The sequence below is a fragment of the Pezoporus wallicus genome, unplaced genomic scaffold (assembly GCF_028554395.1).
Source record: "Pezoporus wallicus isolate ANWC-B61680 ecotype Strahan unplaced genomic scaffold, APGP_CSIRO_Pwel_v1 contig_5767, whole genome shotgun sequence".
NCBI classification, from domain to species: Eukaryota; Metazoa; Chordata; class Aves; order Psittaciformes; family Psittacidae; genus Pezoporus; species Pezoporus wallicus.
The window spans coordinates 10,389,949-10,405,712 of NW_026640599.1; the positions used below are offsets into that span (position 1 = coordinate 10,389,949).

Consider the following 15,764-nt stretch of genomic DNA (forward strand, 5'->3'; position numbering starts at 1 on the left):
TCAAGTCTAGTAGGTGACTTACTGCCTTTTTTTTTCCCTTTTAGCACTTCTTTTTGGTGGAGATATTAATCCTGCTCATCCCAAACATATTGGAAGCATTGATCCTAATTGTAATGTAGCAGAGGTGGTTAAAGGTAAGATGATGTTAATGTGTGTGTTGATTAAAAAAAAAACAAACACCTCATACCTTAGAGTATGCAGAAATATGGTTTTGAGATACAAGAGACTGAAAGTGACTTAAATTCATTTAATAATAGAAGTTCTGCAGTTGCTTGCAGCAAAGTTGTGGGCTTATTGAGGCTTTCTAATGTCTTCATTATTGAGAATGTAGAAGCTTTAGGTATTTTAATGGAACTAAGTAATGTTTTAGTTACCTTAATCTGTCATTTTTAACTATCAGATGAAGTGTTTTGTTAAACTTCAGATGTTTTCTTCCCTAAAATACTTAGAAGGAGTTTCTAATGTACTGCTTTTTTATCTGATGCCGATACTAAAGAAAATTTGAGAGTAAGTAATATTTTCCAGTTTGTTTAGTTAGGCCTTTCAGTAAAACATCTTCAGGTGACAAATATTCCAGGGAAATTCCTCTTTGCTGTGTGCATCTGTTCATACCGCAGCCTGTTCTCTCTTATACAGAAGACATGTATGTGACCTGAATGGCAGTCACATTAGAAAAGCTGTTTTCTTAAATGCTGTTCACACTCTTGAGTGTCTCTATTTGCAAATACAGGTAATTACATAGGAGGGACTTCCACCCTCTATCCTTCACTGCTGTTCGTGAAGCTGCAAGAGGGGAAGAATGTGTTTCTCTCCTTTGCTTTCCCTGAGCCTTTGGTGAAGTAAGAGGGAAACCTTTCTTATGTCAGACTTTGACCTGCGTGAGAGCTTGCTTTTTAATGTAGATGCTTTTTGCTGTTATGAAGGCTTCTTGGCGTCAAACTCTTTTTTTTTGTCCCTAAGGCAGCCTTTTTTTTTCAGCAGTTTTCTTTTCTTTTGATTGATCTTACTCCAGCTTGACCTCAGCATTGTATGTGTTAGACCATATGTTCAAATCCATTTTTATCATCAAGTTCATAGTTGCTGCCTTGGACAGAGGAATGCATCATGTCAGAAGGTGCACAGTCCAGTTTTCAAGGCAGAGGCTGAAATAGCTCTTCCACAGAACAAGGGCATCATAAACATTATGCAGTGTTGTCTTTCAAAGAAGCAAGAAGTCCTTTAAACCAGCCTGTCTAGGGTCAAGGTGATTGAGGCCATTTCCTTGCAGAATGGGTGGAGGGGTTAATCTACATTGTGTATAGCGTACTAGCTCCAAAGTGTTCTGGTTCACAAGCAGCATTCTGAGCAATTTGTCAGAGTTAAGATGTTGACTTCTGGTGCTGTATATGATCGCTACAAGCTCTGTGTACCCTTCAAACATTGAAGAAAACAGTTACTCCTTATTTCAAGCAGCTTCATTGAGTGTTGTGTCTGTAACTGAGATGGGTTTCTGTCTCACTGTCTTTCAATAAGATTTTTGAGCTGATAGGAAATCCAGTCTTGTTCCTGGAGCCAGGATTTTAGAGGTGCTCATAGATCCTTCACTCTTGTTGCTACTTACCTCCAGCGACAACATGAAGCATTCTTTGAACTTTGCAGTTTCTTTTACAGTCTTAGAACTTTGCCAAAGAGTTGGCTTTGGGAGGAAGGTAAAATGTAAGACTGCACTCAGACTCTGGCAGTTTTGCTTGGGGCTGGATATTTTACTTGATCATGAAGTGACAGCTCCTTCCTGTTCATCTGAAGGATGGTAAGGTGTCTACTTCTTGAAAATGGATTAGAGTTTGTCACTGAATTTAGGGATGTTATAAAAATTTAGCCTTGGCCATGATCTGATTTAATTATTTTATTACAATTGATTAATATCAAGAGGCAATAAGCAAGCAGCGCTGGGTGCGCAGGGAGTCTCCGCTCCGCCAACAACGCACACTGGGGTTTTTGGAGTACAGTCTCTTATACTTCTCAGTCCAGGGTTTCAGTTCCTGGTTTTGAGTTCCAGCCAATCCTGTTGTTTTCTTTGCCCGAACTCGATGTGGCTCCTTTTCATTTGTTTCTGTCCCGTTGCTGGGGTCTTCTGTCCAGGTAAAGAAACATACTGGAACTTCTCAGTAATACATTAACAGAAAGATATCTATCACAAGCTTAACCACAATCTTAGACCCGTATATTTAGCAGGATGTGTCTCCTTGATTACTTAACCCCCTTAAAGCATTCAAGCAGCTAAACAAAGCTAAAAGCGTTCCTTACTGTTTTAACAGTCTAAATGATTAAAGAGCGGACTAGCTTATTCCCTTCTTTCTTTTTCTTTCCCATCATAGCATTGACAGCAACATCTATTATAATCAAGGTTGTTTTTATACATTCCACGCATGGTACACCGGTCACAGGTGCATTGGTAACAATGATTCCTCAGTTCTTGACAGGAATCATTCTCGTATTCTTTACAGGGAGGCCAAATAGATTTATTCAGAGCCTCTTGATTCTCTCAAGGTTTGTATAGTGGCTGTGTCTGCATCCACATCTGTGGAGTAAGGTTTTCTGATTTATTCTCATACAGTTATCGATTTGCTTTTTAGAGGCCTTGAAGTTTTTTTTCCACAGTAGATATTCAACTCCTGCCCACAGGATCAATATAATTTTCATTTCTATGATCTCAAAACTCTTTGAAATGTGCTAACATATTTCTTTCTCCACGTAGACAGCCTTATGGTCATACTAGCTTATTGCTACCTTCAGCTTTTGATGACTGAGTAAAGATTGTGGCTGTGCTTCTTGCATCCCTGTTTCTAAAGCACAGGATTGATCCTAAGGCCATAGAATTTTGGAGATAATCTTAGAATGTCATGTAAGTGTAGCTATTTCTGCATATTTTTTTCCTAAATTATGCACATCCCAGGCTGTGTTCTCTGTACAGTTTTCTGTACTGCTTGGATATTTAAACAGGATCTTGATCTTTTTTACTAGGACACATTTTATTGTGTTAATGACGGGACACTTTTAGAAAGTCTCTGGAGCTGACCATCTTGACACAGAAGATTCCTACTGGGTAGCTGATTTTTGTGGGACATTCCCAGGACTCTATCAAGGAAAGTTCCAGTGTTGATTAACCCCATTTTACTAGACCTCCAGAAGCATTTGTGTCTGTGTAATATGTCCAGCCCTGCAGATGTCTGAACAACTGATAGAAATGGTTTTCAGATATCTGGTCATACTGTAGATGATTTCTGTAGCCATTGTGAAGGAGCACAATTGCAGGTAACCAGCCCTTTCTCTGGGCTAGTGATTTCAGTTTTTGTGCTTGTCACAGAGCTCTGAGTCTTGGCAGTGACTGTTTTCTTTTGTAGTGTCACTTTGGACAGGAGGAAGAAGGTACATGTAGGATGAGGTCAAATGCAGTTGTTATGGTACTTTAGCAAAGTTCTTTGTCTGCAGAACTGCCCACCTTTTTATGTGCTTGCTCATAGCCCATACTTATTACAAGAAAGCCACTTCTGTTAAGGTAGCTTAAGCAATACAGCTAGAACATGCTTGAGCTTGTGGTTTCTCTTTAAGCTAACACTTGCTGCTTGTTTCTAAAATATTTTTTGCAGATGAAATACCAGTGAATATTTAGAACCAGTAAGAAAGCTTTCAAATAAAAGATGACTTGAACTTCCTTGCTATATTTTGACAATACATAAAGACTGATTTGCATTCTGAGAAGGCTTTATTTTGGTTCAGTAGGAAAGCATGAAGAATCTTAGATTCCAGCTTTCCCCTAAAAAGACCTTGAAAATGAAGTATTGTAAACAGCATTGTGTTTGGAAAAAATGAATTTGTGGTTGCAATGTCATCACTTTTTTGTTTGAGATTGAAAGTATTAAATTGTGATCAGCACATGACAAATAAGTAGGTATTATGGTCAGCCTAAGATTATACCCTTCTGGTTTTCAAGCCTTGAACAAAGATGGAAAATAGCTTGTCTCTACGAATCTGCTTTTGTTTGTAGATCTTTAAATAGAAGTTGCCTTTTCTTGGCAAATGGGCTATAATCATACAGAGAAAAAAGGATTGGAATGGATACCAGTTTCACACTTGTAAACTAGTTACTAAAATGAGTTTCTGCTTGTCTTTTGCATACAGGATAAACTTTGCTAATCTTCTCTAGGTGATTTTAATCAGTGTTCTGTTGTTTTATAGATGCTTATGAAACAGCTAAGATGTTGTGTGAACAGTACTATCTGGTGGCACCTGATCTGGAAGTTGAAGAATTCAATGGTAATTGTGAAATTAAGTGATGTATGTAGGAAAAAAGCATTTCTAATAGCTGTGATTTCTAGTTTTGTTAGTTAATTGTAAGTGATAGTCTGAACTCTGCAGTCCTGTATTTTAGGGTGACTTTAATGTGTCTGCATGGGCACCTGAATTACAGCTTCTCATCATGATATGTTTACTTCTTGATGCTGAATGCAGAGTGCTAGCTGCTGAATTTGGTGTTACTTCAAGGAAAATAAAGTGGTCAGGAATAATCATAACTGGGAAGCAAACACGCCTGCCTTCAAATTAATCTTATAATAGAGCTGAAATTTGTCTGATTTTGAATATGCCTATAAATCCCACTGTCAGTCTCTGCACTAGTGGTGAGCTCTTCTTTGTAAGGTGGCAAAATTGTTGGGATTTTTTTTTCCATAGCTTATGCTTTAAGTCCTATCATAAACTTCTTACGTGAAAGTCTGTTTCAAGTTGATTACAATGATGAAAATTCAGTCCTACAAAATTGATGAGAATAGATTTTTGTTCATAATTTCTATTGACAAAATGTAGATTACTTTTTAAAGTTAAAAAATAAATTGTCTTGAGTGATCCTCGCAAATTTTGGACGGCTATCCAAACATAAGACTACGATGTTTCCAAACTTCAGCAGTAGAGTTGCAGAAGTCTCAGAAATGGGTAGCACTCAATGGAGTGATACATAGGAATGTATGTTGCTTAAAGTACTATTTAATATTGTAGAAATACTTCTCTACGCAAAGTGATATTGTCAAGTCGGATGCAATACTGTCAGCCCCTCTCCCAAAACCAAAGGGCCCAAAACTGAGTGATTTTTTTGAGCAAAAAGTACTGAGTGCTGCAGCAGAGGAATCAATGCAGAAATTCATTTGAAGACTAAGTAAAAAGATCCAACAGCAGAGAAAACAAGTTGGTGGGTCTCAAAAAAAGAAGTGAGGAAGGAATTACTAGTTTCCGATGAACTAGCTTATAATCAGCATGAGGAAAGTGGCTTTGCGGATGTGATCACAAGAGCAGCAATAGCATGTTTTCTGTGTGTACTCTATGCCTTATAGGAGTGTGAATCACTCTGCCTTCATTTTGGTGATGCATAAAACTGGAGTATGGACTCTGATAAAATTAACATAATAAAACAGAAGGTTGCCTTGCAACTAATTATACAGAGCATTGTTTTGATCTCCTCCTTTTCCTAGGAGATCTCACTACTGTGTCTCTTGAAGTAATAACTGGTATTGTAATCAGCCCTCAGTGCCAAAAATGATGATGTTGACTCCAGTCACGTCTGTCTGCACACATCAGTCTGTGTGCATGTTTAGTTTTTCCTGCCGTTTATGAAGCAGACATTCAGAGACTTTTCTTCAGCCTGAACTTCTGCTGAGTCTGACAAGCTGGGACTGTATAATTTAATGCCAGTAGATATTCAGAGACAAGTGCATCTTCAGCACCAAAACTGTCCTGGAATGTATTAAATGGAGCTGTAGTATTTCTGGCTGAATCAGTCAGCACTCTAGCATTCGGAGTTGTGCCAAACCATACACATCTGTGGAAACACTAACAGCAGGGCAATAGTGGCCAAACAATTCAGTTATGATTTGCGATAAGAAAACTGAGATATTGTTTGAAGTATATTTTGAAAAGTTTTGAGTACTTTGCACTGTCTTTTAATTAAGGAAAAATATGTAATTGTTTTTGGAATATTTAAAGTGTTGTGGGTTTCTGGTTTTTAGTGTTTTGTTTTTTTTTTATTTTAATCTTTTTATGCAGCAGATATCATGCTTAAATATCATGTGTGTTAAGAAAAATGTTTCCCATTCTAGTGGGAAAGTTTTCTTAGCATACATTGTCAGGACAAAACCAACCATTGTTTAGTGAAGTTTCATATCTAAAAGTCTGTTGCCATAGATAGATGTCTTTGAAAATCATCACTAGAATGTGTTACTTCAGATGATAGGAGTCAACTGAATTTTATGTTTTTACTTCATGGATCTAATGTTGCACTTGGAAAATTAGAACATGCTTACATACTTAGTTTTGGCTACATTTTCATGTTATTCCTGTAGGTAGAAATGCTATAAAATCCTGTTTTTTAAAAAAGAATTTACTTTTTTTGGTTTTGTTTTTTAGCTAAAGCTCCAAACAAGCCTATTCAAGTAGTCTATGTACCTTCTCATTTGTTTCATATGTTATTTGAATTATTCAAGGTAGGTTGCACTTACTGTTTGGAAGGTCTTGTGAACTTCTGATACTGTTGAAATTGAGATTCTGCTCAGTTACAGCTCTTAAATGTCATTTCAGTTTGTTTAAGGTTATTCTTAAACAAGTGAAGAGGGTTTGAAACTTAAAAGCTTAGAGCCCTCTCTTATGCCCTTGTGTACTTAAGAAAAAAAATTTGGTTTCCCACTTAAGTGCTTTTGCAGCTTTAAACACTCATGGTAGTCTTTTTTCCAATAGTGATATGCTCATTACCTTGCAATTTTTATAAGCTTGCATCTTTATTGCATATTTGAGGACTGCTTACGATCAGTATCTTTATTGTGAAAACAGCCTATATGTCTTTGAATCATGCGAAGAGCATGTTTTGGTTTGGCTTGGTTTGTGTTTCCATAGTAATTGGAACAACAGTGAAAATGGAACATGAGAGCTATTATATGCTTTTGAGTAAGACAGGTGGTCTCTAGGTGGTGCAGTTGAACAGCAGACATTAAGGGGAAAAATGCATTTGGTCAGAGAGAAACTTTTCCTAAATAATGATATTTTGGGTTTGATTTCTGACACTTGTCATGTATATTCATTTAAATTTTCCCTTGCTTTACCATTTGTAACTAGTTCTAGGGCAGAACAGGTGAGAATTTCTACATTACTTCTAGGTATGCTTTGGTACAAGTCATGAAATAGTGTGAAACCAGTAAGCTGTATCTGTAAGTAATGGTAATGTGTGAGGGACTGGTGATGGAAACCCTACTAATAGATATGATAAAGTCAGATTCATAGATGGTAACTTAACAATTGTGTGACTCAGGCTGATAAAATGCAATCTTGCTATCTGTGGTGAACATCACTGTTGGTGTTCTGCAAGGTGAAGGATGTTGTCATCACTTATATACAATTACTTGATTTCACAAGGTCAGGGGGAGGAAGAGAAAATTATTACTTTATGTTCTCTGACTATATTAAATAGATAAATGTGTAAAGAAGTTCTGATGTGGAAGTTTTAAGTAGATAATTCATTGACTAGAAAGCACTTCTTGAATTTGTTTTAAATATGGCCTTTTCTTGTATACAAATGTAGGAAAAAGTATTTAGATTCAACAAAACTGCAAATTCTAAGTTGTCATAGGAAGCATATATGGTAAAGTTTAGACTCAAACCCACTTATTTCTGTTATCTGTAGAATTCAATGAGAGCTACAGTGGAATTGCATGAAGGTAAAAAAGAAGGTTATCCATCGATCAAAACCTTAGTCACTTTGGGAAAAGAGGATCTATCTATTAAGGTAAGTGTCTAAAAATAATATGCAGCATATAAACCTGCTAGGTTTAGAACAGTATGACTTGTAATTTGAACAGGCAAATTAGTTACTACATCAGTTCTGACTCTTCATATACGTTGGAATATTTTCAGTTGGAAGGGACCTACAAGGATTATCTAATCTAACTGCCTGACAACTTGAGGGCTGGCCAAAAGTTAAAGCGTGTTGTTAAGGGCATTGTTCAATGCCTCTTAAACACTGACAGGCATGGAATATTGACCACCCCTAGGAATACTGTTCCAGTGTTTGACCACCCTCTTGGTGAAGAGATGCTTCCTCATGTCCAGTCTAAACCTCCCCTGATTGAAGCAGCTTTGAATTGTTCCCATGCATCCTGTCAGTGGATCTCAGGGAGAAGAGATCAGCACCTCCTTCCCCATTTCCCATCTTCAGGAAGCTGTAGAGAGCAGTGAGGTCACCACTCACCCTCATTTTTTTACCAAACTAGGCAAACCCAAAGCCCTTAGCTGCTCCTTCCATATTTCTGAAGTAATCTACATAATGCTGCTGAACTTTTGCAGGTTTTTTTCAGAACATGTTTAAAACTCTTAATTTTCATTCCTTAGATAAGTGATCAAGGTGGAGGTGTACCTTTAAGAAAAATAGACAGATTGTTTAACTACATGTACTCAACAGCACCCAGGCCTAGTTTGGAGCCATCAAGAGCTGTGCCTTTGGTAAGCAGTTGCAATGTGTTTAAATGTCCCAGTGATCTACTCTGGTTGTATGTTTTCTTTTACTGCAATTTACTGGATCAGGTTTTACAGTGAAGAAATTGTTTATCTTTAACAAGCTTTTGCAGGTAAAATGTATCAAGAGAAAATGGGTTCTGTTACAGTCACTTAATCTTTGGAATAGAAAATTGCTTTTCTTCCCTTACTGTGTGAAGTGTCTTCAGGCAGCTATTAAAACATGGCACAGAGAATCTAAATGACTATTTCTGATGTAAAATAATTAACAGTGAACTGAGGATGAAACCAGTTCAGAGTGTTCAGAGATAATGAATTGCTTTTTAGATTTTTAGAAGTAAGTCTCTACGGTACTATTAGTCCACAGTTCATTACGTTGTGGTACGTAAGCGTATTGCCTTGTTTTCAGCAGTGTTTGATGCTACCACAGTATATGTAACTCTTGGTTCTATATCTGCATTAAGTTGATATTAATACTTAACAGCTTCTACCTCTAGAACGCATTTTAGCAATATATTTCAAACTTCGGCTTTTTCACAGAAGATTTTCTTGAATGGGATGTGTGATGGTGAGAGGCCTTAATTCAAATATAACCTTTTCCTTTGTCACAAATGCAGAATCTTGATTCATAATCTGCCTTTGTTCTCTCTCACTTTTGATAAGCAATTTACTATATCAGCCTACAAGGATTTCCTGAAGCTTGTTCTCATTATAAACTTATGACTTGATTACCAGTTGTATTCGCTATTAAAATATTTCTTCCCTTATGATTCTCTGATTGTAAAATGTGTTCATTTTAGGATTTACACTATTTTTTCTTTCATTTTTTTCCCGTGTGTCTTTAGCAGTGCATTCTTGTATTTATTTCCTTACCTTCAAGACTGCTTACTTTGATTCTGTGGCATTTGTACTTAATCTGCTTTTGCTGTACCCCGTTTCCAGGCCTTGCTTCCCTCTTCAGTCTGTATGTTACTGTAGTCAGACCTGCAAGGTATCCCCCTCTCCTGTGAACCTGGCAGCTTTTGCCCTGTGAGTCTGACCCGAAGCCTGTACATGATTGAATGTCAAGAACAGTTTTTAAGCTCCATTATTTACATGTGTGTGCAGACAGACAGAAGTCAGGGACTGGGGGTCTGTGGCATATCTTTCCACTAAGAGAAAAAAGGACTTGGCAGTGAAGATTGCCATGTTATGTATTATGGCCCAGATCCAGCTATAATTTGTATGTTAGTCTGGAAATAATCCTTCAGCAGAAAGGTTCTGCATGTAAATCCTCTAAAGTTCGTAGAGCAGAAATTTTTAATTGCTTAATGCCAAAGACCAAACCACTTAAGAATTATGGTGCTCTAGAACATAGGTAGGTATGTATGTGCTTGTGTTGTTCTGACTTAGATAATATACTAAATTGCAGTGCAGTGTAAATAGACATATTTTTCTGTTCTAGCACACTCTCCCATTGCTATATGATCCCCTGTCTAGTTTATGAACATTAATGGACTTGGGGAGCAGAAGAGAGGAATCTTTTTGTTGATCGATGGAAATTCTTTTTCTGCCATTGCAGATATTGTTAAAAACTGCCAAGAAACCTTGTGAGCATGGAAGCTTTTAGATCTTAGGTCTTGTGTTCATCTGTACTGCTATACGCAGAGTGAAAATGTTAGAAACATAATGTAATGTGCAATGAGAATTACGTTTTCTTAAGGAATTATTTTCTTTGGCAGCATTTGTTTATAGTGGGAAAAATGTGGCTTATGTTTAATTAAACCTACAGAGAACTGTACGCAGAAATGTAATAATTCTCTATTGGTATAATGCATACTGTAATATTTAATTAGAAATTGGCTCTAAAAAGGTTTTCCCTCTCAAGGCAGATGTGCTATCAGTGACTATAATCTGTCGTCTAGGTTAAGCACAGACCTACTTAGTAATAGCTTCTTAATGTCTTTTACAAAATACACTGTTTGCAGTGTTTTGCCTTAACAAGGTACTCATCTGGGGTCTGTTGTCTTAATATTTCTTGTAAGTTACCAGTTTTGGAAAGTACCCTGAAAAACACTGTAAAGAAGAGACAGGACATTTTTGGAAGAAGGCAGTATGAAATAATGAGGGCTCGCACAGAGTGTAAAAGACTGCTTGAAGGGGCAGGAGGCAAACAGAAGTTGGGCATGGGTTTTGAGGAGATGTAATTCTGGGGAGAGGAAAGTATAATGTGTTTTCAGGATTGCTTGTTACTGCCCTTTACTTGAGCTGTTCCTGGAGGTATGTACTATCTACAATTTGCCCTTTGGTTACTGTGCTTCTATTTCCTGTAATGTATGGTCTGGTCTCCACAAAAGATGCAAGTTAGCTTTTGGAATTATTTCTTTTAGCTCTAAGATAGTAAAATGCATCTGGTTTTCAAGACCAGATGTTTGAAAGTGATGCATGTGTCTGAGAATTATATGCTTAAAGCATACTGTTGTTTGAAGAAGTGCTGCTAAGCAACCATTCTAACTGTGGAAATGGACACTATTAACTATGACAAGTAGCATGAGTAGGAAAGGGTATCTTTGGCATTTCTGTTTTTCACGTTGCTCAGAGCTGCTGAGTAAGAAACTAACCAATTTAAGATCACTAAATTTAGACTTCTGTAAAAACAAGGCAGAGGTCAAAAGATACTGTGGAGATAATAGATAACAGCAAGAGAATGTGTGATGGATACTGTAGTACAAAGTTCTTTCATATTCATCCCTCCCTCAAGGGGTTTTCTATAAAGTGATACTACGTACTAGGTCTGTATAATGCTCATAAGTTTTTTCTTGGCCTTCTGGTTTTGGATCATTTGGGGGCTTTCTTTTTAAGATTAAGGGCATGATTTTCAGTTTCATGTCAGGTTGCCTTTGTAGAAATATTACAATGGAATGAGTTTCTTGGTTTTCTGAAAACATTAGGTGTCTTAATTCTTCCTGTAAACCTCACTTACAGAAAAATTGTATTACCCCATTGCCTTGTATATTATTCTTTTCAAATGTTTGTGTGTCTGGACTCCTTCCTTTATTGCTTTGCATAGTCCTGAAAAATTCAGAGGGGATTGGGTAAATAATCAACCACTGTGATTCTTGGCACATACCCAGTCATCTGAAAGGGGTGATATGGTGATGTGTAATTCAAAATCTTGCTCCCTGGCTGCAGTGAGAGAGGCTTGGAGTTTTGGTTTCTTTTCTTCTGACAAGAGTGGGTTGGAAAAGGTGCCAGGTGTTGACCTTGTGGCAGCTGTGGTTGTAAATATTTAGTTATGTAAATTTAAAGTCTAAAATTTATACCTGTCACATCTATTCTGATTTGAAGATTGTGTGGTCTGTACAGGGTCACAGTCCTAGGTAGATCCTTCAGTGCTGTGGAATTCTGATCTTTTGGTAGATGGGTAAACAACAGCAAGAATTATGTGCCTCATATTGTTTTGTGTGCAGTCCTCTGCAGTGGTCTTCTGATCTGTACTGCAGTATGGCATCAACAATCACTTTGTGGTGTGACCTAGATGAAGTAAGCAGAGGTGTCTCTGGCTTTTTTGTGTAGTCTCTTAAGTGTTGACACATATGAGAATAATAGTCCCAGGTTTGCGGGAGAACAAACATGCTGTCAAACCTCTGATTTGAACCAAGGAATGAAGTATCATAGCAATGGTAATCGTATTGAGAAAGCAGAAGAGAGCATCTGTTTGCTTTGATTGGAGGCAGCATGTACTATATGTCGCACCTACCTACCTCTTTGAGAAGAGGCAAAATGGCCAAGTCAGTCCTAAGAAAGGACTCCGATATTTTTCCCTTTTTGTTACCAAAAATGAAAAATAATGCCAAGGAGAAGAAAGATTGCTCAAAAGTGTTGGCTGAGTAATAAAGAAAGCTTGAAAAGGATTTTGATGCAAATCTAATATTTAGGTATTGTCTATTTTCAGTGTTCTGTGTGGCTTTTTAAATTTTTCATCATGTTTTTATTTCCCTGTTTTTTGTAGGCTGGGTTTGGCTATGGCTTGCCAATTTCTCGTCTGTATGCTAGGTACTTTCAAGGTGACCTTAAACTCTACTCCATGGAAGGTGTTGGTTCGGATGCTGTAATTTATTTGAAGGTATAAATTTGACCCTTTTATAAGCTAGTAATGTGATGCAGTTTGTTTGTAGCAGGCTGAATAAGTGACCCTTCTCTCTTTTCACTCTTCAACTTCTTTTCAAATTGGTAATTGCTGTCTTCATTATCTAAATCAGTTACACAGAATCCTGAAACCCAAGGTTATAAATATTAACCTGGTGCTAATACTAGTTTGCTTTCATTTTTCAGTCCCCAGTTTTGGATCTTTGCCTTCTGTTAATCCATCATAAGTGCTGAATTTCCAAAGAACTGGGTGATAAGATATAAATTTAGTTAATACTTTGATCGTAAAAGGTCTAACCACAATAAAACTGACAAAAATGTTGACTAACCTCTGACTGGTACATACTCTTTTTCTATGCGTTTCCTGACCTTTGTACAGTACACTATGTTGATCCTATTGTCATGTTTTGGGAGATTCCAGGCTCCTCAGGGGCTAAAGGTTGAAACTAACTGTTTGAATATCATCAAGGAATTTAAAAGAATATAGTGTATAGCTCATGTGCAGGTTGTTGACTTACAGCAAGGCACAGTGCCAACGCTATGTAGCAAGTTGTGGAATCCTGTGCTAGCCTTAGTTCTGATGGGTGTTTCTCCTGTGTGTGTGCAGAAGAAATGTACTGCCTTTCTCAGTGGAAAAAGGCATGCTGATGGACTGTACTAGATCAGTCCTCAGAAGTCAGTGTGCTGACAGAGTCCAAGTTTGCTGGAGAAGTGAAATGTTAGAGTAGTTGTCTGCCCCGTGTCAAGGACAAATCTCCCTAAAATGTTTTTGACCAAAACGTTTTTCTTGCTGTTTTTGTAGACCTCACTCCTCGAAAGAAGCAGTATATTTGAAAGTGTTACTATTTTGTTTTAACATTACAATGACTAGTACTTTGACTATGAGTAGAGCGATTAGTCACAGCTAAAGTATTTTCAAAACAGTGTTATGGCATATAACATTTGGATAATTGGCACACTTGTTCAATACAGAAGTTGTAACTGTAGGACTTCCCAGAGTATCATCTTGCTCTTGGTGTCTGTGATGCTATCTTACTATTGCTTTTGTTTTTCCATAGGCCCTTTCAAGTGAATCATTTGAAAGACTTCCAGTTTTCAATAAGTCAGCGTGGCGACACTACAAGACTACACCTGAAGCAGATGACTGGAGCAATCCTAGCAGTGAACCAAGGGATGCTTCTAAATATAAAGCTAATCGATAATTTGCCGCCTTTTGTCTCTGTTAGAGATGACCTCTGCATTCAGTATAAAGTCTCTGCTTTGTTCCAAAATCCTTCAAACTGCAGTAGCTAATTACTTCCAAACAAAGACCTAATCAGGGCATTGAAAAATACTAAGAACAAAGTGATGATTGGGACATAAAGGAAGGCAGTAAGCATGTTTGGTATATGAATCCTGTCTACTTCACCAGAATATGCTTGGTTGCTTCAGTCATCCTTTGACAAACGGGATTGCACTGACTGCATTTAAGAATGCAATGTTATAACAAAAAGATACTATTTGAAATGGCCAATTTTTATTCCAAGGTAAGGATTGGCCAGATGTGCATAATACCTTTAAATGGTGAATAGTATCTTGCACAGCAATATGGTATAAGAGTTCTAATGTAGTTGAATGTACGCTTTGAAAATCCACTCTGCTACATTTTATATTGCACAATGTCACCTGTTACAGAAATTCTCTTTGAGCTCTTCAGATCTTGTATCAAATGAGCTTCTAAATGCATAGTTCTAAAAAGGCTTGTGCAGCTTTAAACTGATGCGTTCCCCAAATTCCAAATCCATTTGTCAAGTGCATACAAAAATTAACGTTATAAGACATTGGGTTTTCCCCTTCTTGGTATGCACCTTCATGATTTTATTGACATGCAAACACAGAAATGTATTTCTATGTTTTTCCCTGTTTTGTGGAAAGTAGTTGGATCATCTCTTCATACAAGAAATTCTGTCAATCTGGGGACAGGGGGTAATTCAATTTCATGTCTATTGCCTGTAATTTTGGGTTGATTTGGGGAAAGAAGTGCTGAAAGGCCAGACAGCCAGTCATACAAATGAATTTGCCTTAAGAGTGTTGGTTGCTTGGAACCAGATTAGCTTAAAACCTGTAAATATTTTGCAAAGTTATTTATATATTCAATGTCTGACAATAGTCTGGTAACGTGAATTTGTAGTGTATATAAAGACGTTGTACACCAGCTTTTGGAAAGTGTCATTGGTCTAAATACATGAAACTGGAGATACCATAGAAATGAGAGGGACTAAACATAGCTTGTACGTTACTTAAGGAACAAAAACCATCAAAGAGAAAACCCCTAAGTATTTTCCCCTAAAATTTATTGTAAGGGTTATTGCTGACTATTAGGAAACTGTTCCTTAACAAGCCTTTGCCAAATAATGTTTCTGATACTGTGGCTTATTAGAAAAAATTGTGAAGTTTAGAAGTTCTGGTGATCTCCTAGCTGTGGGAATAAAGTAGATGAGTTGGAGCAACTCTGATGCATCCTCAGTCTCTCATAGGTGTTTTGATATTTTTCTGAGATATTGCGGATTTTAGCATGGAAAAAAATGAGATTTGTTTACTAAAACTGTGGGGGAACTGGCCCTTTTGTCCTCCCAGTATTTATTTTTATAAAGAACTGATCTATTAAACAGCAAAATGCTGAGGAATTCCTAGATATTTTGTAAAAATAAAAATCTTAGTTTGACTCAACAGTAGTACTTTGCACTTAAATAACGTATTTCATCACAGGATTACAATGTGCTTTGAGCAATAAGCTTCACATAGCCCCATTTCTGAAGAGTCAGAGTCCTTACCTTACAAACCCTTAATTTTGTTACAGTCAGTTAAAAGAATTTGCATGTGACTAGTTCATGAGTTTGCAGGGCTTGAGGCTCTGTGGGCTTTGCTACACTGTACAGGTGAGTCATGTTGGAGCACCAGGTTGCTTTTAGTGTGCTCTCATACGCATCTCTAAAGTGCTGCCGTACTGTTTGGAGGTGGAGATACCAGGACAGCTGCTGAAGGCTGCTTGGTTCATTACCTGGTAAGCTGTGCCCTTGTGATCCCCCTCTGTTAGCAGGTAGGAAGAGAAAGGGGCTGTCCTCCTCTGT

At 37.3% G+C, this 15,764-nt stretch overlaps 1 protein-coding gene across 2 annotated transcripts in view; it reads left to right on the top strand.

The window, feature by feature from the left end:
* The window catches only part of PDK3 (pyruvate dehydrogenase kinase 3), a 50,501-nt gene extending 35,653 nt beyond the window's left edge, over nt 1-14,848 (top strand). Inside the window, exons 5-11 of one of the 2 annotated variants that reach the window (XM_057419434.1) lie at nt 45-134; nt 4,219-4,296; nt 6,433-6,509; nt 7,700-7,801; nt 8,404-8,514; nt 12,518-12,631; nt 13,713-14,848. In XM_057419434.1, the coding sequence (XP_057275417.1) occupies nt 45-134; nt 4,219-4,296; nt 6,433-6,509; nt 7,700-7,801; nt 8,404-8,514; nt 12,518-12,631; nt 13,713-13,856 (716 nt within the window). In that variant the 3' untranslated portion in view covers nt 13,857-14,848. The remainder of the gene's footprint in view (nt 1-44; nt 135-4,218; nt 4,297-6,432; nt 6,510-7,699; nt 7,802-8,403; nt 8,515-12,517; nt 12,632-13,712) is intronic. The other variant, XM_057419435.1, reaches the window with a different exon arrangement.
* Nucleotides 14,849-15,764: the final 916 nt, after the last annotated feature.